Consider the following 23508-nt stretch of genomic DNA (forward strand, 5'->3'; position numbering starts at 1 on the left):
GACGGGAGGCGAGTGCTCGCCCCTCCTCTGCCCCGGGAGAAACTGACCAGGGCCCCGTGTGCCGAGGACGAGCGGCTGCCGTGGGTGCAGGTGGGCATGAGCCCGTTCAGGGCAGAAACCAGCTTCTCCACATCGAGAGCGCCTCGTCCCGGGGTGGAGAGCTGCTTTCCTCTGTTACCCTGCTGGCTCAGGCGATAAAGAGTCCGCCCGCTGTGCAGGACAGCCGGCTTCAATCCCTGGGCTGGGAATATCCCCTGGAGGAGGGCATGGCAGCCCACTCAGTGCTCTCGCCTGGAGGACCTCACGGACAGAGGGCTATAGTCCATGACGTCACAGAGTCAGACACACAACGGAAGATTCACCATCTCAACCGCTCACCATGCGCAGGTCAGTGGCGCTAAGAACAGTGACACAGTCGTACAACCATCGCCACCGTCTCCAGAACGCTTCTGGCAAAACTGAGACTCTGTCCCCATTAAACATTCCCTCCACCCTCTCCCCTAGCCCCCGGAAACCACTTTCTGTCTCTGTGAGTCCACTCTAGGGAGCTGGTATGAGTGGAATCCTGCAGAACTCTTCCTTCTGTGGCTGGCTTATCTCACTGAGGATGACCTCAGTGTTCCTCTGCGCTGCAGCAGGTGTCAGAATCTCCTTCCTTTCTGAGACCGAACCGAAATCCACTGTGTGGATGGACTGCAGCTTGTTTACCCATCGTCCACTGACAGGTGCGGTCTCCCACCTTCCAGCTGCTGTGGGTGCCGCGGCCGGGAATGGCTTCAAGCCCTTGCGTTTCATTTTTTCGGGCATCCATGCAGGAGGACGAAATTGCTGGTCATGGAGCAACTCCACGTTTAGGGTTTCCGCGCAGCCGTGCTGCGTTCCCACCCACAGGGCACCGGGCTCCGCTTTCCCGCCAGTGCCGCTTTTCTGTTTCTTTGGCGGAGGCTCTGACAGGTTTGAGCTGACAGAGGGCCTTCCTCTGGTCAGTGAGACCCTCGCAGCCCCTGCCTGGGGGCTTTGCGGAAGGTGCTCTCGCGGCGTCCCGGAGGAGGAGGTGCCCTGCTGGACGTGGCAGTCAGGTTTCCCCCGCATGGCCTTGCGATGGGGCTGTTTCTTCCACCCCACCCGCCCCCCGGAAGGACCTTGGGAGCTGGAGGAGAGGGGGCGTCCCCCAGGACTTGGGGACCCTGGGGGCCGTGTGACTCATACCCGGGTGGCATCCGGAGGTCAGCAGCAGCCGGGCTGGATGTTCTGCTGCCTCGCAAAGCCCCCGCACCCCACACGCATCAGCCTTGAGGGCCAGTGGCTGCCGGGTTGGGGGAACTGTGCAGATTATAAAGAACGAGACCGAGACAAAAATGACCCAGGGGAAGCCAGTGTGGCCCCGCCAGGTCTGGAAGTGAGCATGATGGACGGTCACCTCAGTGGAGCCCGTTTATGGCCAGCACGGATCTTCTCACGCACAGTTTATGTGCGAGGTGGTCACTGTGAAACAGTCGTTCTCAACCAGCCATTTTTCTCACTGGCCTTTTATTTACTCTTGAAACGATTTTATTGTAGGGAGCCGGGAATTATATCCCCAGACTTGCTGTGGTTGGAAGACATGCACAGCTTCCCACGAAAGCTTAATTGGTCTGCCTGCCCCGGTGTTTGAGTGTTTAAGACAAGAAAAAATAATCTGGAGGGATCATCTCTATTTTCACATGTCAACACTCATCTCAATCCCTCAGTCTCCTACTGAAAAGTCTAGAATCACAAATATGAACAACCCTCAGTTACGGGCCCATTTTAAAGGGCGGTAAGTGGGGGCACTGGGGGACCAAGGACCCCACAGTCATGGGGACTGTCCTCTTAGGGAAGGAGTGGAATTCCAAATGTGGTCAGAGCTTCCCCAGCTAAAAACTGTAAGGGCAGACTCAGTGGGACACACCCGGGGGATAAACTGAGTCCTGTTACCCAGAGAAAAACCCACGTCTTCATCCTTCCTACCATGAGAATATTTCCTCGGGTTTCACAGTCCAGCAGCTTCTGCTTGTACCCTGTTCCTTCTGCAGTGAGTGGTCCCCGCCCTTGATAGGCATGAGGACCACTGGGGAGGTCTTGAAAAACCCAAGGCAGATGCGTGTCGGGCGGGAGACCACCACCTGCGGGGGGAAGGCACGAAACACACGGGAGCTCTGAGCGAAACCACAGGAGCAGGCTGCTTCCCAAGGAAATCAAGTCACTTGACCTCCTCTTCCCCTCGGTCATGTGATCGCACGTAAGAGTGAACAGGAGTGACCTGGGCAGGCGGTGATTCTGTTGGTGTGTGGATTCAGCTTGGTGTCTGTTTTCGTTTGAGGGATCTTGAAAGCAGATCCTGAGACGTGAGCTTGGACACGGTTGGTTTCCGGGGAAAGTCATCCCACGAGAAGTGAGGGGAGGAGTGCGCTGGAGCCAGAGGCGGAGGAGCCCGTGCAGCCCTTGCCGCGGGGAACGGGCTGCGCGGGGAACGGGCTGCGGGCTCAGGGTGGGGCGTGTGCCCCTGCCCCTCTCGGCTGCAGCGGGCATCTCTCTCTGGTCTAGCTCCCTAGGGCTGAGGGTCCCCGGGGTTTTGCTCCAGGGCTGTGCCCACTTGGATGAGGTCACTTCCTGTGGCTCAGGAAGGGGTCCTGCATGTTGAAAGCCAGGGGAGGGCTGGCGCCCTTGCAGCCGCCATGAGCCCAGGTGTCTTGAGGGTGCGGCCCCAGCTGCAAGTAGCGTTCAAGCGTGGACACCAGCAGGGAGAGTCTTTCTGGCCAAAGAGGACACAGATCCATTACCCTCTGAGATGCTATAAGGGCAGGGATCACCCGGGGGCACTTCCCATCCGTGCTGCTCCAAGGCAGGAGGGTGAACTCAAGGGCTTCCCACGCTGTCATTAGCCCTCTGGTCCTGGGTCCCTGTCACGGCGAGGGTCTCCCTGAGGCAGGAGGAATCAGAGCTGGGAGACTGTCACCTCGCACCTCCCATCCTGAGACTTAGGCTGAATCGTTGCACAGACAGACATGGGAGAAGGTTTAACGGTGTCCAGTTCCTCCAGGCAGGCCAAGGGCGCAGGCCATGGAACCCACGGTGCGCAGGAAGAACCAGCACCCCAGCCCCACTCCAGGGGCTGGTGGATGGGACACGCACGTGTGTAACAGGAGCTCCGGGTGGCCAGACGCCTGCCCAAGGCCTGCACCTCACCTGGGCTTTTTACACTCCTCTCTGGAGACGGGAGACGACCAGCCGGTTTCTGCCGATTTTGAAACCTCAGCTGAATGCTCCCGGCCTGCTCTGCACAGGCCACTCCAGCCCGGACCGCTGGAGAGGCGTTGCTGAGTCTCCGCGGGGCTCACATCCCGGAACAAAACCCTTGTCCTCCCGCCGGAGGAGAACCGGAGCCCCGAGCAGCGCAGAGGGGCCCAGGGGTGAGGGCACGGAGCGCAGATAAGCCCTGAGCCACGACCAGCTTTTATTAACAGCGGTGCTCCTCTGCACCGGGACTCGCAGGGCCTGCTGAGCACTCTGGGTAATGGCGAGCCCCCCCCCCCCCCCCCACCCCAGCAGAGTTGACACTTAATAAAAAACAAAACCCTGCACTGATTTAAACCGCTCCAGGATGGCTGACGGATATGAACAAAGCTTTAGACTAGCAGGAAGGGTGAAAATATAGCAGAGTGCTTCCGTGTCAAATGAACAGATGGATCCCCAAACAGATGATGGGTCAGAGCATCCAGCACGTGCAGCCTGGAGACACGTTTCCTGGGAATGGTTACCTGGTGAGCACTCACCTGGCCGTGCAGAAGGTGGGGGCATCCGGTGACCCACAGACACATGCTCGTCTCCCACTTCGACCTGTGACCCTTCAGGCAGATGCTGCAAGGAGCACTCAGGAAGCCCTACCCGTGAGCTCCCAAGTGTGTCTCAGCTAGCTCTGAGAAGCTGCTCTGAACAGGCAGGGGGAGGTCAGCATACACGTGGTTGTGGTGAAGGGCAGTTCACGCAATCAAGCACACGTTTTTGCAGACAGTTTCTGCCAGGCTGGTGAAGGTTACCGCTGGTCCCGAGGAGCAGACGTCACCATGAAAGATTTTAGTGCTTTTCTAGACACAAAGAGATGCAAGAATTGGGCTCATAAAACCTTCTCCTGAAAATATCTAACTATCTAAAGACCTGTTCTGCCAGTTTTCCCAGAGCACAGAGTGCCTCATTCCTGATCTCCACCCTGAACTCTTTCAGAGGGTGTTGAAGGTCAGTGGTCACAGCAGCTTGTGAATTAATCCTTGAAGAGGCAGATGGCAGGTGCCAGCCTTTAGTTGAAGCATGTTAGAATCTCGCTTTTAATGAGACATGAGAGCATCAAACTCAGCAGCACTGCTCCTCCGTGGGCTGTACCCAGGGAGTGTTGTCATGAAGGCGTTACTCTAGGTTTGTTTGCAGGGACACCCTTTGGGAGGGCCCCATAGGCAGCGCTCTCAGGAGACGGGCACTGTTTTACGAGGCCACGGATGGCCTCCCCGTTGTATCCCAGGCTTCCTCGGAGTGACAGCAAAAGCGGTGCTTAGGGAAATCACTCACACTGAGTGCCTACGTAAGAAAAGAAGAAATACTTCAAATCAACAGCCGGTGTTTCCTCCTCAAGAAATTAAAAAAAAAAAAGACCAAACTGAACCCAAAGTAAAGAAAAGAAAGGGAATATAAACAATAAGAATAGAAAGCAATTAAACAGAAAAGAGAAAATTAATAGAGAAGACTGATGGGGGGAAAGGGTTAGTTATATGAGATGATCAATAAAATTGATCAACTTCAAACCAGGTTGATCATGCAAAGACCCACGCACGAATGTCCACAGCAACTTTATTTGTAAAAGCTAAAATTTGGACATAACCTGAATGATTAACAGGTGAACATACAGAAAAGGCTATTTTTAACGTCAGAAAGTCCATCACCACATATACCTATCTGAAATGTGAAGTGTTAATTGCTCAGTCGTGTCTGACTCTGTGCGACCCCATGACATGTAGCCGGCCAGGCTCCTCTGTCCATAGGCTTTCCCAGGCAAGAATACTGCAGTGGGTTGCCGTTTCCTTCTCCAGGGGATCTTCCTCACCCAGGAGTTGAGCCGGGGTCTCCTGCATCGCAGGCGGATTCTTTGCCAGCTGAACCACTAGGAGAGTCCCAGGTGCCCGCCCACGGCTGGTCCTTGCTGCTACTGCCTCTTCAACGTCACCACATAGCAGCTGCTGCCGAGTCACGTCAGTCGCGTCCGACTCTGCGACCCCAGGGACGGCAGCCCACCAGGCTCCCCCGGCCCTGGGAGTCTCCAGGCAGGAACATTGGAGTGAGTTGCCATTTCCTTCTCCAATGCGTGAAAGTGGAAAGTGAAAGTGAAGTCGCTCAGTTGCGTCCGACTCTGCGACCCCAGGGACGGCAGCCCGCCAGTCTCCCCCGGCCCTGGGATTCTCCAGGCAGGAGGGCTGGAGGGGGTGGCACTGCCCAGCAACAACCAATAAAATGGCTGTTAAGTTTGTTGTTCTTTAGTCACTAAGTCACGTCTGACTCTTTCGTGACTTCATGGACTGTAGCCTGCCAGGCTTCTCTGTCCACAGGATTGCCCAGGCAAGAGTACAGAGTGGGTTACCATTTTCTTCTCTAGGGATCAAATCCACGCCTCCTGAAATGGCAGACCAATTCTTTACCATCAGGCCACCAGGGAAGTCTGACTTTTAAGTTACTGTGAAATAAAACTACTATATGAAAGCTAAACAGTAAACACTGTTTACTGCTTACTGTGACAAAATGGAAATCTTACTTTGCAGATATGGACAAGGCCTCCTCTTCCATTTTAGAGAGTATTAAATTTTGAAATTTCAAGTCCCAGTAGATTGTCACAACAGGAACCATCATGACCCGCTTTGTGGTGGCTCAGCAGTAAAAAAACAAACAAACAAACAAACAAACAAAAACAAAAAGCCGTCTTCCCAATGCAGGAGACCTGAGTTCAATCCCTGGGTCAGGAAGATCCCCTGGAGAAGAAAATGGCAATCCACTCCAGTATTCTTGCCTGGAGAATCCCATGGACGGAAGAGCCTGGTGTCAACAGTCTATGAGGTCAAAAGAGACCGAGACGTGACTTAACGGCTAAAAGATAACAACAAAGTAATACCCTGTGTGTTGAAACACCCTCACCAAACATGTTTTAAGAAGCAGGTGGATGTCAGACAAATTTCTAAGGCAGCTGGGAGTGAATAACTCCTGAGTGAGACAGAAGCAACATGAAAATTGCTGCAGGAAAACCAACCAAAACCACAGCATCTGACACTGAGAAAGTCAGCAGAAGGCCATCTTGACGGAGGAGCAAAACTCCTGTTCCCCTTGGAAAGCTGTGAGCCCCTGCTCACGAGAAAAGCCACTAAGTGAATTGTAGAATGATAAGATCTGAGACAAATAGGACCATTTTCAGTGAAAGGAGTTTTAAAAAACAATTTTAAAAGCATTTATAAAGGCAGACTGTACATTGTCTTTTGAAAAATACCCTAGGAAAACTTCATAATGTTTCAAAGTTCAATTTTATTACACATATGGGCAAGTCTGAAATCATTCAGAATATTAAAATTGACTTGAGAATAATTAAAATTCAGAAAGACCTCAGGTGTGTGTCCAAGTTCTGGGCAACATTAGCATAGTATAAAAAGTTCCTGGTGGATTTACAGTGAACAGGTGTGTGAAGTCGCTGAGGGGGAAGGAAGTTCAGACCTCAGTCAGCAAGAACTATGAATATCCTCGTTAGGCTGCTTTCTTTCAAGTTGACATGTTTTTGACCATATGCACAGGGGAAATATTTTTAAAATCATGAGTACACATGGTAAAGAAAACCTTACTTATTCATGATATTCTGTACTTTTGCCGTCGATCTCGTAAAAGCCGAGTGAGCTTTGAGGGGACCGAGCCCAGCAGGCAAGGCCCTGAGCACAGGTAAGCATCTTTGCTGAGAAATTATTTGTCCCCGCAGCGACATCAGGGGACGCAGGCCAGCTCTCAGGGATCCCTGAGGAGCAGAGAGTTACCAAAGCGGGGCTTTGGGACCCTCTCAACCCCTGATGGGTCTGGATCCCAAGGTGGGGTGGGGCTGCCTGTTAGAAGGGGCCGGGGAAGTGACCACTTGTCTCCCCTGGGACGCAGGTAGGGGAGACGGCCCGTCCCCTCCCCCCAGGAGGACAGGGAGCAGCCCAAGCCCCCAGCCCCAGCGCGGGGACACTCCTGGGAAAGGGCGGAGCTGGACCCTGGACCTGCTTATGCCCGTATTGGAGGCAGAAGGAAGACTGTTGCTCCTTGAAACACTTCTGACAGCAAGTGTGTAGGGCTTCCGCACACAACCGTCGTGACAACCGCCTGGAGTAAGCGCGGACCCCGGTTCCAGGCTCATCCCTCAGACCCCGCACCTCCAGACAGGCTTCTGTCCAACTCGGCTAAAACTCACGGCTTCCCAAGACGCCTCCTTGAGCGTCCATCATCTGACGCCTCACTCAGCTTCCATCATCTGAGTTAACGCTTGGTTCACAGAACCCGGGGACTCCCTTCACTTACTACTCCCCGTGTGCTACGAAGGACACAGTAAAGGACACGGACGGACGAGTGGCCGGAAGGGCGAGGCCTGGGCAGGTCCTGAGAGCAGGAGGCCCTGACCCTGTGCAGTTGGGGTGCGTCCCCCTCCAGCACATTCATTAACCCGGAACCTCTCCAGGTCCCTTCATTCAGGGTTTTTAATAGAGGTTTCGGTACCCAGGGATGACGGATCAACTCTGGGCCACCGGTGCGAGCTCGGTCCCGGCTCCTTCCCCCTCCCTGGGGGCAGGGGTGGAGGGGCCAGGTGAGCGCACCAGCCCCCGATCCTGTGGTTGGGTCCTCGGACCACAAGCCTCATCCACCCAGAATCGCCTGAAGGCAACAGCTCAGCTGTGGACGCTCAGGAAATTCCGGGCTTCTAGGAGCTCCGGGCCAGGACCCAGGACCCGGGTCAGACTCACAGCTGTGATTGTATCACAACATCACAGAGGCCCGGGAAAGAGCTCAGAGGGCCTGGCCTGACACCGGGTGGGGAAGCTGAATCTCGAATGAGTATCAGGGTGTCTGTGTGAGCACACGGTCCACTGCTCCCAGCAGAGACCCCAGGCATCCCAGCGGGACCATGCCAGCCAGTGTGGGTGGGCAGCCACCCCCGGGGGGCTAGGCTAGGGATGCTGGCCTGGCCCCGCGTCACCCTCAGACAACAGCTAGGCTCGGAGTCAGCAGCGTTCCAGCCGAGAAGGACACCGGTGGCCCCGGGCTGGGCAGCCGTTTCCTCCTGAGTCCCTCAGTGGTAGGTCCTCTGGGGCGGACACACACCCCTCTGGGTCTGAAGAATCGCCCCAGAGCTACAGGAAAGGGCGAGCTGCTGCTAGCTGCCTTCATGAGTCCTCACACGGTGCTATACTAGGCGCTTTGTCTTTATCTCAGTCGGTATCTTTGTGCTAAAATTAGGGGACAAAACCCTGCACCTTATGTTGGTTCCTTGCATTCAAGTTGTGGGAGTAGTTTTCCCCAGGGCTCCTGTGGATGGTCTAGGGTCCCTGTGAGTGTAGCCTAGGTTCTTGATATCAGCAGGTGTCATACACCATCCTCATCCAGAGGAGAACGTTTGCATCGCATTTGACACGTCCACAAATTAGCTCGTTAACCAAAGGATAAACAAGGTCCAAGTTTATTCTTCAATATGATACATACATATGACTGTTACACATCTTTATAAGGAAAAGGAGTGCAGCTGAATGAAACTATGCCAGAAATAGAAAATACACACGATATATGTAGTCACTGCTTTGGGGCTCCGTGTTTATTTCTTGTCTGCACTGAGAAACTTTGTCCAGAGGGCTCACCGGCATCTATCCGTCGGGATAACTATAGAACGTGCAAGCAGGACTCTTCCGCCCCTTCGAGTGGGCAGCAGCAGGGAGTGAGAAGCCTTCACGGAAGGTGAAGCTGCCCACAGCAAGACCACCAGGGACGACGCACCTGCCTGGATCGGAGCTGGGAGGAGAAATGCACTGACCCTCTAAGCTGAGAAGCTGTGAGTTTCGCCCAAGGCCCGGAAGTTGTCCTAGCCCAGGAAGTCCCGCCCACTCAGTGCAGCGTCTCAGTCCTTTAGGACAGAAAGCAACTCACATTTTGCAAATGTAATTTTCATCTCAGAGAGGCTCTAGGGGAACATGGTGATAGATAAGAAGCCAGACTTTGATTCTAACTTAAGAAAAAGAGAAAGATGCAAAATATTTTAAAAGATGGAGCAAAAGCAAAGGAGGGCATCGTGGCCAATCTGAGAAGGATACAGAAGAACGCCTGAACCCAGGATGGAATCTCCAGCGGAGAGAGCTGAGCTCAATCCCGCCCTACCCCTAGTTACGAGCTCACAGATCAGTTTCCAAAGGAGGCCCCTCAGCTGGCCTGGAGTCCAGACCGAACAGGCCCAAGTGTAATATTGGCCCTCCCACAACCCAGAGGCTGGAGTCGGGGTCGTGGGAACAGAAGGACAGAAAAGGAATTAAAGGAGAGCCTTGCTCATTTCCCTCGTAGAAAATCCATATTTGGTTCTAAAACAAGGACAAAATGCTGCTGTACTAATTTCCATAAAGATGGTGAAAACGTTGGTTCTCACAGATCTGAGACTACATCACATCAGAGTCTGCCTCGCGAGACAAATCATCACGCCTATTTGCATCTTTGAGGAAAGAAAGCAAAAAAATGTCAAGTCAGACAGAAAGTGACTCCAGGCAACTCTACAGTGCCCAAAGACAGGAGTCAGCCAACCTCAACCCGGAAATGGTTTCCATGGTTAATCCAGGTGAGAGTCCGTGCTGGGGGCTTTTATGTCATGAACAAGGTGACCCTTTCCTCCCTGGTTTTTAAGCAGCAGCAGATTCCAGGTCCCTGTCAGTTCCTTTTCCCTTGACAGTTTCTTTCTCCCCAGGCCGTGGGATAGGCCCCACCCCGCTGGCACTTAATTTCCTCCATTTGCTGGAGGAACAGTGATGGCCTAAAGGAGCGAGCAAGGCCACCACATCCCCCGAGAGGATGCAGAAGCCCACACAGCCCCTGGGTCCTGGTGACTTCTGGGGGAAAGGGACCACGAGGACCCCGGTCCCGCCAAACTCCGTTCTGGGTTCACACTCGCCTGTGGTTTTTGATTCCTCCGATGCACGACGCCCATTTCCCGTCAGAATCGCCACATCCTGCAGCGGCACAAGGGTGTGGACAGAGGGGACCACTGAGCAAGAGACAGGAACCCCCTCATCTCGTGTAACTAGAGGGCAATCCTCGGCGCTTCAGCACCCTGTTCTTAGCGCCCGCAGAAAGCACCCCCTGCGGATCCAGCCCCAGCACTCCCCAGCCAAGTGTGCAAATCTAACTACACAGTCTGAGGAGAGCCGCTTTCAAAGCAGAGTCTCCTTTCTAAACCCCAAAACCCACGCCTGCTGACTGCGGGGTCATCAGTGGGTGAATCTGGCAAGCAAGCCCTCGATCACTTGGCCGGAGCTGGGTCCTCCGCGTGCAGTGGGACCGGGGAAGGCGACCAGGACCGAGGTGACCCTCACGTCCAGCAGAAGGTCCTCCGCGCAGGCCGGAGGAGAACCCACACTCAGGCCAGAACACGCCCTCCATGAGGGGCTTCTGATCAGACCCCTGTGTCCTGTTCAGCAGTTGAGCAGATGCCAGCTCTCTGTGGACTGAGTATTAAACCTGGACCACCTCCTGTTTTTCCAGACCCGATGAACACCAGGAGCTAAAGATAGTGCGGTAACATAACACTTCAGTCACAGGGTCTTTTGTGCGTGTGTGTGTTTTAAGGAAACTAAATTAAACACGAAGCAGAATCACAGAACAGGAAAAGGAGAAGCCAGCCTTGGATGAATGCGCGGGCCCAAAGGAGAAGGAGACGCATCTTATTGCAGCACCGGTGAGCTGGCGAGAGGCCTGAACTAATTACCCCTGTCTTCTGTCTCCGCCTCCCCCGCCCCTGAAGCACGTGGGCAGGCAAGGAGGACTCTCGGGCGGGATCAGAGAGGATGGGGAACTGTCAGCGCCTGTCAGAACCCCCTTGCCTGGGCGGGCCCCAGGGCTGTTCTTAGTTCCTTTCATCACTATCGAGGCAGCTGGAGCCTAGAGCAACTTAAGCTAAAAATAAAGACATTATTATAGCTGATCTCAACACAACAGGTATTTGGAAGTGGAAAACGTGAGAGAGGCTTAAGAAGTAAGTGATGGGCGTGGCATCCACTGTCTCAGCTTCCTGGAGAAACAACCCCCGTTTCTACAGCAGGGCTCAGGTCCCCTGTTACATGTGAAGAAACGGCACATGAGCTCGGGAACGGAAGAACCTCCAGCTGGAAATCAGGGTCACGTCCGAGCGGGGGTGCCCTGCGCAGGGCTGAGCCAAAGAGCCGACATGTGGTGTGGCCACTGGTCCTCTTTACCCAGGTCGCTCGACAGGAAGCCCAGCACTGGCCCCTAAGGACTCGCCAGGGCCATCCCTTCTCGTTCCGGCCGCGTCGAGGGAAGCTCTCGGGACAGTTAGCGTTACTCAAGGCCGTGAATGGGCAGACTAACCGTGCACCGCCCCTCGAAGCCCGTGATTCATGTGGATGACGGTTCAAGAGCAAGGTGCACGGTGACAACCCACGTCCCTCAGCCGAAAGTAGACCAGCTGCTTGGAAGACTGCTGCTCTTGGAGGAGGTCTCAAAACACATGGCAGACAGGCCACCTGATGCCTGTTGCTCAGAATTCAAAGAAAGCTTATGTTCCAGAAAGCAAATTACTCATCAGTTGGATTCACCGGATTTCAGTCCAAATCAAAATAATAAAGTCTGAGAGACTAACCGGCCAAGGGTTCACCGGACTTAGAACTTTTTCTGGCAACATACTCACCCCTTTGAAAGGCAATTCTCCCTCTAAATGTATCCAACTTTTTTTTTTTAACATATATCCACATTCTTTCTCATATTCTTTTCCATTATAATGAGCTGACTCATTGAAAAAGACCCTGTTGCAGGGAAAGGTTGAGGGCAAGAGGAGAAGGGAGCAAAGTGACAGAGGATAAGATGGCTGGATGGCATCATCAACTCGATGGAAGTGAGTCTGAGCAAACTCTGGGAGATACTGAAGGACGGGGAGACCTGGCGTGCTGCAGTCCATGGGGTCGCAAAGAGTCGGACACGACTGAGCGACTAAACGATTCATTCTTTTTCATGTTCTTTTCCGTTATAGTCTGAAATGGCACTCACTCCAGTATTCTTACCTGGAGAAGCTCGTGGACAGAGGAGCCTGGTGGGTTACAGTCCATGGGGTCACAAAGAGTCAGGACTGAGCGACCAAGCAGAAGCACGCACGGTGGTCTGTCCCGAGACGCTGAACACAGTTCCCTCTGCTGCTCAGTAGGACCTTGCTGTTTATCCGCCCTATAGATAATAGTTTGCTGTTGCCTCCAACACATTTTAAACCCTCAGCTCAGTCTCCAGTGTGACCGCTCTAGTGGTCTGAGACATAGCAGAGATGAGACAACGAAGACCCAGCAACGAAGACAGAAAGCTTTAAGCTCAGGATGGCGGGGAACCATCTTTTTGGGTGTGCCCGGTCACAGGGTGTGAGGAGGGGGGTGCAGGCTTGCCTGCCTCCAGGGCTTCAGCTCTCAGCGCCCCCCGCCCCCAAGCCTGGCAGAGGTGCTCAGAGTTCAGAGTGACGCACCCCCCACCCCCGCCCGGCCCAGAGCCACCAGTCTCCATAGGGGTCAAGGCATCAGAATTGCTGATTTTTCCAAAAATCTTCTCAAGGCAGCAGCAACCACAGCAGTTTTCCTGCAAAGCAAACAAAATATGACTCTTGTTAATTCAGCAAGGCTTTTAAAATTGTAATTAGCTGGTTGCACCCCTTAGGAAAACCACAGATGACTTTTTATAACGTATGTGTGTCTGTGAGAAAAAAAAGGAACCCCTTGAAGGATCCCACTGCTTACCAGAGCTGGGTGGGTTGTGTGTGTGTGTGTGTGTGTGTGTGTGTTTCAGTTTACGCAAGATATTTTGGTACTGTGTGCAGGATCGAAGGACAAGGCCTCTTTGTTTCACCTGAAGCGCAGCCAGCTCTGAGCTGCTGCCACCCCTGCGTCCCGCCAGCTCCGTCAGCATCAAAGTGCTGCCGGGGACGCGCATGGGACTCTCTCCATCTGCTCTTGGCTGTGTGTGACCCACGTCCTCCCTGTAGACCCAAGGGCTTGGCCCTGGTGCGCATCTCCCGGGCTAGCCATGGAGCAGCGGGAAGGAGAAATGAAATGCCACCTGGTTTGTTTTTAGAGCGCTTCCTCAACCCATCAAAAAACCTCTGACAAATTGCAGGAGATTTCTGTCCTCAATTTGCATTGCGGGTTATGCCTTATTCATAAGGCTCTTTTTCCACAGGAATCATCTCCAACCACCAGATTTTAAAAATCAATATTATCTCAAAATTGGTTTTACTCATGTTGTTTCTTGCCAAAGCTCCCAGCCCCTCCTGGCAGGAGAGATTGTGAAGCATGATCTACTGCTTTTAGCACAGCATCCTTCTCAAGGGGGGCTGCCCCCAGGGTTAATTTCTTAAGCTTACATTTTAGTTTGAGACAGAAAAAAAAAAGTGAGAAAGGAAACCAGGAAGCACCTGCATTGCATGGACATGTGGTGGGACCGGGGTGGGTTTCTGTGACCCCTGGAGGGGTGGGGGGGGACCCAAGAAGGGAAGGTGGCCAGCCTGAGTGGCCGGCATGGAGTGGACCAGGCCAGGTTTGGAGTGGTCTCGCTGAGCATCTGCAACAAAGATGCTGCGTTGCCAGGGCAACCGGCTCAAAGCACTTTGTCCTTTGGGAAGGTCATGTATACACTGCTACATTTAAAATAGATAACCAACAAGGACCTACGACACAGTACTTGGAACTCTGCTCAGCTATGTGCCAGCCTGGATGGGAGGGGAGTTTGGAGAGGATGGATACATGTACACCTACACGTATAGCTGAGTCCCTTGACTATTCACCTGAAACCACCACAGCATTTTTAACTCACTGTACTCCAATACAAAATAAAAAGTTTAAAGTTTGGGGGAAACAAAGAAAAACACAACCTTTTGTCCTTGTCCTGCTGGCTGCCACCCCCTTCCGTCGCTTTGGGTTCAAGAGCAAACCTCCTGGGAAGGACTCGGCCGTCGCCCACTGCCTTTTCGCCTCATCCTTCCCACCAGCCCCTGGCGCCAGGCCTCCTTCCTGGGCACCTCCTGGCACCCAGTGACCTCGCTCCCACCAGCCCCCAGAGCCCGCCCAGGGCTTATGGTGGGAAGGTGGTTTGCGGCAAACCCTCAGGGCTTGTGGTCGCTGGGGACTGAGCGGCCTCTGGGCAGGGCTGGGGGAGAGAAGGACCGCCGGGGCGTGCTGCCTGCAGACCTCGGGCCCACGGCTCCCAGCGAGGCCGGGATGACCCGCACCTCAGGGGGTGCAGACGGCCCTCCTTCTCCACCGTGTCACCAGATGTGAGGCTACCCCCTGCAGTTCCCAATGCCAACTCCCCGCTAGTCTGGTCAAACAGGAACGGTCTTTGTATGTCAAAAGCAAAAGCTTTCCCGTTGACATCACATCAGTCTCTAAGCAAGCGATAGGGTGCCCAGTAAGGGACCCTCGTGCCAAAGCTGGGGTGTTCGCTGACGCTGGTTCGTGACTTGTATGATGATTTGCTGATTTATTTCTACCCCGTCTTACTCCTCAACAGACTCAAGGCAGCTTACAAGAGCACATACAGTCAACAGACCAACAAAACCTTGGGGCCAGAGTAGATACAAGTCAGAGGGAGAGTCCAGACGGGCCGGCTGCAGAATGCCACCTCACGAGGCTCGAGTCCAGCAGGGCTGCTGAAGCCGAGCTGCCCGGCCGGCCGTGGACTCGCAGCCCAGGTGACGGGGCAGCCCCCGAGCGTCCCCCGCACCACACGGGGTGCTGGGGCTTCTCGAAGTCCTCTGGGATGCTGCACGGCCCTCAGCCTCTCCTTTGGGACACGCGTGTGCGTGTGCGTGTGTGTGTGTGTGCACGCGCGCGCACGCTCGGATTCTCAGCTGTGACTGATTCTCTGCGATCCTATGGGCTGTAGCCCACCAGGCTCCTTGGTCGATGGGAGTCTCCAGGCAAAGATACTGCAGTGGGTTGCCCTGCCCTCCTCCAGGGGGTCTTCCCGAGCCAGGGATCGAACCCATGTCTCTTATGCCTCCTGCACTGGCAGACGGGTTCTTTACCACCTGGGAAGCCCCCTTTAGGCCACAAATTGGACCATTTATTGATGTAACAGCACCTGCTCATGTGTAACACTCCTTCTTTGAATAATTCTGACATAATTCTAAGCAAGCAGAGGCTTTGTATGAAGAGGCAGCTCCTTGGGGTCCAAGAAGGGGTCTGGGCCTGGCAACAGCTCGGGAGGAGAAGAGAGAGCAGAGGCCCCGAGAGGGTCAGGCCCCACCGTGCCCCTGGCTGTGCCCAGCAGGCAGGGCCTCAGGCTCCCCGACTCTGCAGACACGCTCCCTCCCCTGTTACCTCAGCCACGTACAATGTGGCAAGGACTCCTGGGAGCCCTCCTGAGGACCTACTGTGCGCTGAGCCCCGGTCTCCGGCTTTGCTTGGATGGTCTCAGTGGAGCTGCTCAACAAGGATGGGAAACGAGACTGTCCCCAGTCCACACATCACAAGACAGAGGGCTCTCTGCTAGGAAACAGCAGAACAGACCCAAACACAGCCGTCCGGCCTCGGGGCCTCCCCCGGAGGAAACGCGCCCCGCTGCGCACGGTGAGACAGCCAGGCTCTCCCCGCCCTCTCTAGGCTCAGAGGCCCCTTCAGACCAACCTTTCAGGAGGGCGCTTTCCGGACACTATTTGGTCACCAGGTCCTGGGCATCAGAGCAGCAATTCTTCCTCTTCTAGGAAAACCAGGAAGACATTTTGAGAAGGGTCAGAACTGACGCGATCCGATGATACCTGAAGAGGCGGGGTTCCTGCAGAGACGCCCCTGGACCCTGACGGCTCACGGCCGCAGAATCCGGCTTGAGGGCGTCCCCCTCCCCAGCCCCTCAGCGGACCCGTCATCACCGCTCTTCCCCTCGGAGTCACGGGCAGAGAGACTCGCATGCCATGACCCTTGTTAATTCAGCGAGGCTTTTAAAATTGTAATCAGTTGGTTTTGCCCCTTAGAGAAACCACAGATGACGTTATAATGTATGTGTGTCTGTGAGAAAAAAAGGAACCCCTTGAAGGATCCCAGTGCTTACCAGAGCTGGGGGGTTGTGTGTGTGTGTCTGTGTATCTGTGTGTGTCTGTGTGTGTCTGTGTTGTGTGTGTTGGCAGTGAGGAGGCCGTCCTGGAGAAAGGGCATTGGGAGTGGACCTTGGACACTGCCCAGGACTTGGGCTGACCTGGGCGCAGGGCTGGGGCCCCAACACTGGCACCATGCCTAGAAGAGGGCACGGGGGTTCAGGGTGCAGGAAGGGGAAGGCTGGGGGTGTCTCTCATCAGGGGACAATGTGGTCAGAACTGTAACTAAGGAAGGGATGATCTGGTGACAGGGACGAGAGTGGGTGCACGTAGACCCTGAGCACGTCCACTGTCTGGTCAGCTCAGTAAATGGGAAGCAGAGGATGAGGCCGGCACCCAGGAGACGGGAGGAGAGGTGGATGGTCACGAGCTGCGGGAGGAGACAATCGGTCCCACCCGCTCGGCTTCCCCGCCCCCAGCCCCAAAGCGGGGACTGTGTCTGCACAGCTGCTGGCCAAGGGCTCACGGGTTGCCCGCCGGGAGGCTCTGCCACAGCCCAGGCTCTGTCTGACGCAACGGGTCCCGTGCGGGTGGTGGGCTCGGCCCCGTGAGCCCGGCTCAGGAGGTAGAGACCGCGGGCCTCAGTGTCCAAGGAGAATCCTTCTAAGTTTACGGATCACGGGCATGCTTGGTGGTTGGGAAACAGGAAGTGCTTTGAAGCACGAAACAATGAAAAGAGACAAATAAAAGTTTATTACGAAAACTCTGAAATATCAAAATTTTTAATAGTTTGGGTAAGAGTTGAATTTTCAACATGAAGTTGAATCCTGGTTCTACAGGACATAGATACAGGATTCTCACAGAAGTGAACCACTAGAAAAAGTTATTCTCAATATTTCACCGAAAAATAAAATATATTAAGCTTGAGTGTTGTCTTTCAGTAACATGAAAGATGTCACACAAGGGTGGTCCTGGAAATGGCACAGGCCCCCTTGGCCCAGCAGCCCGCCTCCAGCGGGACGGCAGAGTGGGGACCCTCGCCCGACTCCAGGGCCTGCTGCTTGTGGTGGGATCCTGGGTGGGTCTGTAGCCCTGTCCTCAGCGGCCCACTCACATAAAGGGCATGGTGGCATGTCTGTTTCAGAGCATCGGCCTGAGGACCAAGTGAGCTCACTCTGAGGCCGTCAGAACAGCGCTTGGCACAGCGCTGTGCAATTTCAACTTTCATGGTAACTAACTGCATTTGTACAATGGAATATTTTTTTGTTTAATCCTCACCATCCCTGAAATATCTATTCACCTTAGGTACCAGCAGTTGGATAAAATAACAAAAAGGTGATTTTTGTTGTTATATGGTCTAAAAAATATTTTTAAACACTTTTACACCGTATAATGTCATTAATTATCTGTTGTGGTTTCCATATTGTCCACCACGTCAAAGTGTATTTGGACACCAATAAGCTTGGATAAAAATACATGGGTGGAAAATTGGCCCAGAATAGGTTGGTAACCCTAATAAGCAGTTTATGCCGTCTGGGTGAGGTACCTACCAGGGAATCAGCCTATTTTTACTTGACATCAGTACCAATTATCAAGGAAAGGTATATTCAGACACAAATAAAACTTACAACTGATGCCGAATTTAGAAGTAATTTCAATAAAAACTGGATGTGGAAAAAATGAGTACCTGGGGCACAGTCATCGCAGGGCTTGGTCAGTGGAAAAGCTCCACTCCAAACCCCGGAGGAGCGAAGATGGAGGGGAGGGGAGTGTACGAGGCCGACCAGTCCCCTCCATGGTGAGTCTGACGGCAGGGCCTGCCCACCGCCTCCCTGGGTGTCGCGACCCGTTGACCACGCTAAATGTTCAGGAAAGCTGCTTAGACGCGACCCGTCTGCCTCTGTGCTGTTTATATGATCCACGGCGATCTAGACGTGGACGTCAGCGGGAGGCGATGGCAGTCACTCGGGTGACAGACGGCCTCTGTCTAGACAACCGTCGTGGTGGTGGGGACTGTACAGATCCCAGGAACAATCAGTGCAGAACTTGGAGGTAAATTACCGATGAGCTGAAGGGACTGGGCGAGGGAGAGGGGGCACAGAGACGTGCTGGGGTCTGGGAGGGCGGCGGGGACGGTGGCAGGGATGGTGGCGGGCGGCGAGACAGTCCAAGCGGAGATGGCCTGCTCACAGGGGAGTATTCGGACCCAAAGCTTAGGAAGGAGACCTGTGCTGGAGGGACTGACGAGGGATGTGAGATGTTAAGTGCTGATTAGGGTGGTGAGAGGCAGTCGGGAGTTTGCGTCAGATGTGACCACACGGGGCGGCCTGATCACTCTCGAGGAACACCCCACCATTCAGTCTCTGCTCAGACTTTGGTAAGAGTCTCCTTCACATGCACTTACATTAATCTCTTGTCCAAGCTGAATATTACCTTTTTTTTTTTTTTTTTGGTGCTTAGAGCACACTAAACCAGGCAAGCAGGGAAGTTAGAATTCTGAGCTCTAAGTAGGAGATTTACCTTGAATGTACATTAGCATGTATTCTCCGAAACTTTCTGTGTCCCTGTGCCCTAGGCTAAACGTGTGAGTGTGGTTGCAGTTACGGTGGCGATGCAATTCACTTTGTGATGGATACAGTAATTAAATAATAAATGTAATGGTTCTGCTGAAAATAATTCTCTAGCATAGTTAGCATCATTAAAAGGCACAAATAGCTTAATAAAACCATTTTAGGCAATTTAGCACTAGCAGAAGATTAGAAGGCTGTGAGAAACTAATTAGAAAGAACGTCACTCGAGGCTAAGGTGCCGCTAGCATCTGATCGTCAGAAGGTTGAAGCCGACTAGAAGAGAAGCAGCCATGGTTACCTGCGTGCGGAGCCTGGAGTGGAGCTTGTGATCCGACAGCCAAGGGTGCTTGAGAGCCTCACTCGCGCTGATTCTCCAGCTAAAGGGAAAGGCAGGGGTTATTAGGGACCCAGCAAACGAGACCTTGGCTCTGACCACCGCCTTTGGGAGACCAGATGGCCTCATGTCAAGTTGCCAGGCAATTCTGTCTTCTGTAGAATTAGTATCAGGGACAGGTTACCCTCCAATGCCATTAGGGTAACACTATTGGTAAGACAAGCAAGAAACAATTCTGAAATCTTTCTGCCACCTGAACATCTTCCTTCAAATAGAAATAACCATTCTTGATGAGATGTCTGAGCTGCATAAATTGAACTTCTATCTTCCCAATCCAGGGATCGAACCTGTATCTCCTGCTTAGCAGGCAGGTTCTTTACCACTGAGTCACCAGGGAAGCCTGATCTTCAATAAATATTCACCACATTGTATTTAAGCCTCTTTTAAAAACTACTCTTTTGAACTGCGGTGTTGGAGGAGACTCTTAAGAGTCCAACCAGTCCATCCTAAAGGAGATCAGTCCTGGGTGTTCACTGGAAGGACTGATGCTGAAGCTGAAGCTCCAATACTTTGGCCACCTGATGTGAAGAACTGACTTCATTGGAAAAGACCCTGATGCTGGGAAAGATTGAGGGCAGGAGGAGAAGGGGACGACAGAGGATGAGATGGCTGGATGGCATCACCAACTCAATGGACATGAGTCTGAGTAAACTCCGGGAGTTGGTGATGGACAGGGAGGCCTGGCGTGCTGCAGTCCATGGGGTCGCAAAGAGTCAGACACGACTGAGCGACTGAACTGAACTGAACTAAAAACTGCTCGTCTCTTCTATTAGATCACAAGTTACCTAAAGGCAGGGACTGGACTTTATACATTTGCCCTCAAAGCCCCAGATGCAATTCCTGGTGGATCAGGGACAGTGAAGTGCAAGGGAAGAAGCACTGGGGTCTGCCCCAGACCCCACCCCACTGAACCGCCTGTCTATTGGTTCATGGTTGTGGTTATATAACTTAAAAGCTATAGGATAATAAAACAATAAAGCAAGTATTGTTGGCTGTGAACATCTTAAATGACATCTATCATTGTATGTTTTATTATTTTTCTATTTTCTCTCATTATTTTTCCATTTTGGAGGTTTCTTGTTTTCCTTTTTTTGTCTTTTAAAACTTTCTTCTTTTTAAAATTATTTTTAATTTGTTTTCTTTTTTCTTTGTATTTTTCTCTTATGTTTTTGGGAGTTGTCTCTTAAAATTTTTGTTATTTAGTTTTATCTTTTGTCATTATATATTTTAGACAGAATCGTCTGAAAAGTATGTTTGACTGGCTCATCACAATCCTCCACCCCCTCCATGATTCTAAAATGTGAGCCCCTGTATTTCAGTATCAGTACTCTTCAACCACTGAATTCTGAATTATTAGCAAGACAGAAAGCAGGCCATTCATACATAACAGTCACGCGCATGGCCTTGTGTTGATTCTTGGTTCTGTCACTTAACCGACCATATGATCTTGGAGTCTCATCAAAGAACAAAGACTGATAATGCCCTCCTCCCACGGAGCTGGGAAGGGGGTAAAGAGAACACGTCTGCAGAGCAGCGGGCAGGCCGGGCCCACAGCTGGCTCTCCCATGAAACAACCGTCAAGCATTCAGCGGCGTGGAGCCCCTAGCCCCACTCAAGCCCTGCGATCACAGCAGTTCCAGGTTTAGGAGGCTGGGTGGGGGGCATCAGAGTCACCCTGTCTACAGCAGGTGCATCAGGGAGACCACCGCGGGGGCTGCTGGCACTTCTCTGCCTGCGGTCCCCTCAGCCCCGGGGCCCCGCCTCTCTGTTCCCCCGGCCTCCTCCTGAGCCCAGAGGGGACGTGGTCACCTCTTCTCCTTAATGAGAAGCTTGGAGATGAACTCCCGGGCCTCCTCCGAGACGTCCTGGAACTCTTGATCCTCCAGGTCCCACCTGCAGGCCAGGATGTTGTTCAGGGTCTCAGCATCGTCATCGCCCAGGAAGGGGGACAAGCCGCTGAGTCTGTAAGACACGGTGTCCAGGGTGAGAAGTCTTTAAACACCCTCAGACTCTGCAGAGACAGGAGCCTTCCTGGTCCTGTCATTTAAAACGGAAAGAAGGCTAATAACCAAGAATTGTGGCTCAGTGATAAAGAATCTGCCTGCAATGCAGGAGTTACAGGAGATGTGGATTCAGTCCCTGGGTTGGGAAAATCCCCTGGAGGAGGGCACGGCAACCCACTCCAGTATTCTTGCCTGGAGAAACCCGGGGACCGAGGAGCCTAGCAGACAGTCCATGGGGTCGCAAAGAGTCGGACACGAGTGAGCGACTCGCGAGCCTAATTTTATGTTTATGAGCAGTGGTTGTGATGAAGGCACAGCTACCCTCAAACACGAATCTCACAGCATAACACAAACACCCTTTTAACGTATTGTACTGCAGAGTGCCATCACATCCTCGGATGGCAGACGCCAGGAATGACCCCCTGAACTGTGAGGCTGCTTTGTCACTCGGGATCAGGACGTAGGTTGGAGGTGTTTTTTAAGTTACTTTTAGAGCATAGGATGGTGTCCTAGGAATTCGGGTGATGAGTGAAGAAGACAGACTGTTACTTTTTCTGATGATATAAGGAAAGAATTTACTCCTTTACCCACCAGAGTCAGCAGAACATGGGAAGTACCTGAGTATGGGGCAGAGTTATTTATCTTTGAAAGATCTAACTTAGGGCTTTATTCAAAGTAGCAAATGGAATATGCATGGCAATTGAGAACAAATGACCAAGGGGCTGAGGGGTCTGCTTACAGCATGTAGGTGATGACGCCCACACTCCACATGTCAGTGGGAAAGGAGACAAAATCGTAGTTCACAACTTCAGGGGCGAGGAATTCAGGAGTTCCAAAGTTCACCTTCAGCTTCTCCCTGGGTTTGTACCTGACAACACGGAGGAATGAAGAGGGTCTGTCAAAACTCGAGGAAACAGAAAGGATGCAGTCTATAAGCAAAGTAACTGCAGCCACACAGCACAGTTATCATAAACAGCCTTTAAAGGAAATCATGCATTACAGAGACAGTGTCCAAAACTGGTAACGAAGCTTCCCACCAGAGAGCCTTAATAATCTGAAATGCTTGTGAGAAAAGCCACTCGGAATAATTAGAACACCTGAATTATGAAACATGACCGAAGGAGCCGTGATACAGACTGTGCCCTGTCGACGGCTTGAGCAAGTTTAATGAACAGAGAAGATGCAGCGGTTCACGACCGTCTGATGTCGCACTCAGGCACTGAGGTCCCTGTAAACTCTGTTCCCTTAAGGAGCTCATCTCTGCCCGAACCCTTGGCAATCCTGCTCACACAATTCCTTTTTAAAGTAAATCTTCGCAAAAATAAATAAATAAATAAAGTAAATCTTCGCTTTACAGATGGACCAAATACAAAAGACTAAAACAAACTCTTACAAATTATGGATTACTGTCTTAAAATTTGATGACTGCGCTATACTAGCTTTTAATATTCCATATTTTTCTTGCACGCACTGTAAGAAACTCCTAAACGTTCAAATACTGAAGCCAGCAAAGTAAAGCTGAAACGTAATTTTGGTTAATTCTAAACAGGGATACAAAACCAAGGGGTATATCAGATTTATCTTTGCAAAGAAAGATCACCCGTCATGTTCTCTAACTCAATTCATACACCTATGTCCAAATTGACGTACCTTCTGGCCAATCCAAAGTCAATAATTTTTATTTGTTTAGTGTCCCGATTCACACACAGGATGTTCTCAGGCTGCCAGGAGAAAGAGACACATTAGCAATGAAAACAACCATCCTTCACTCAAATTGTCCTTGAACCACAACTAAAAATACAACGATGCTCAGGAAAAACATATCAGGCCTTTCACTTTGGGGCGGGCTTGTCTGTGTGGGTATTTTCTCCTTTAATTATGTGGTGGATGAGGTTGTGGGCCCCTGCCAAGCCTGCATGACCTTGCCTTCCCTCCCCCACCGGCTCTGCAGTTGACGACCATGCCTGAGTTCAGGCCAAGGCCTCCTGCCTCAGGACTTTCCAAACGGCCTGGTGGAGGCCGTCTCAGACTTGACATCCACCCCCCGAAAATTATTAAGTATGAATTTCCCTTTCTTGGAGGAATATTTTTCCCGAGGATTTATGAGTTCCAGGAGAAATGGCCTGCTTCATTCCACCAGCCGCGCTGAGCACGCACCCGAATATGAGCAGCCCTGACCCCCAGGCCCGCCTGCGCTCAATCTAT

At 52.4% G+C, this 23508-nt stretch overlaps 1 protein-coding gene across 1 annotated transcript in view; it reads right to left on the minus strand.

Moving 5' to 3' along the window:
• Positions 1 to 8721: 8721 nt before the first annotated feature.
• Positions 8722 to 23508, minus strand: part of MYLK4 (myosin light chain kinase family member 4) — a 67643-nt gene continuing 52856 nt past the window's right edge. The window contains exons 7-12 of the mRNA XM_070464147.1: positions 22954 to 23024; positions 22043 to 22171; positions 21110 to 21262; positions 19205 to 19283; positions 15933 to 16005; positions 8722 to 12888 (exon numbers count right to left, since the gene is read on the minus strand). Of these exons, the coding sequence (XP_070320248.1) occupies positions 15958 to 16005; positions 19205 to 19283; positions 21110 to 21262; positions 22043 to 22171; positions 22954 to 23024 (480 nt within the window). The 3' untranslated portion in view covers positions 8722 to 12888; positions 15933 to 15957. The remainder of the gene's footprint in view (positions 12889 to 15932; positions 16006 to 19204; positions 19284 to 21109; positions 21263 to 22042; positions 22172 to 22953; positions 23025 to 23508) is intronic.

This window comes from Odocoileus virginianus, unplaced genomic scaffold, assembly GCF_023699985.2.
Source record: "Odocoileus virginianus isolate 20LAN1187 ecotype Illinois unplaced genomic scaffold, Ovbor_1.2 Unplaced_Contig_19, whole genome shotgun sequence".
Classification (NCBI taxonomy): domain Eukaryota; kingdom Metazoa; phylum Chordata; class Mammalia; order Artiodactyla; family Cervidae; genus Odocoileus; species Odocoileus virginianus.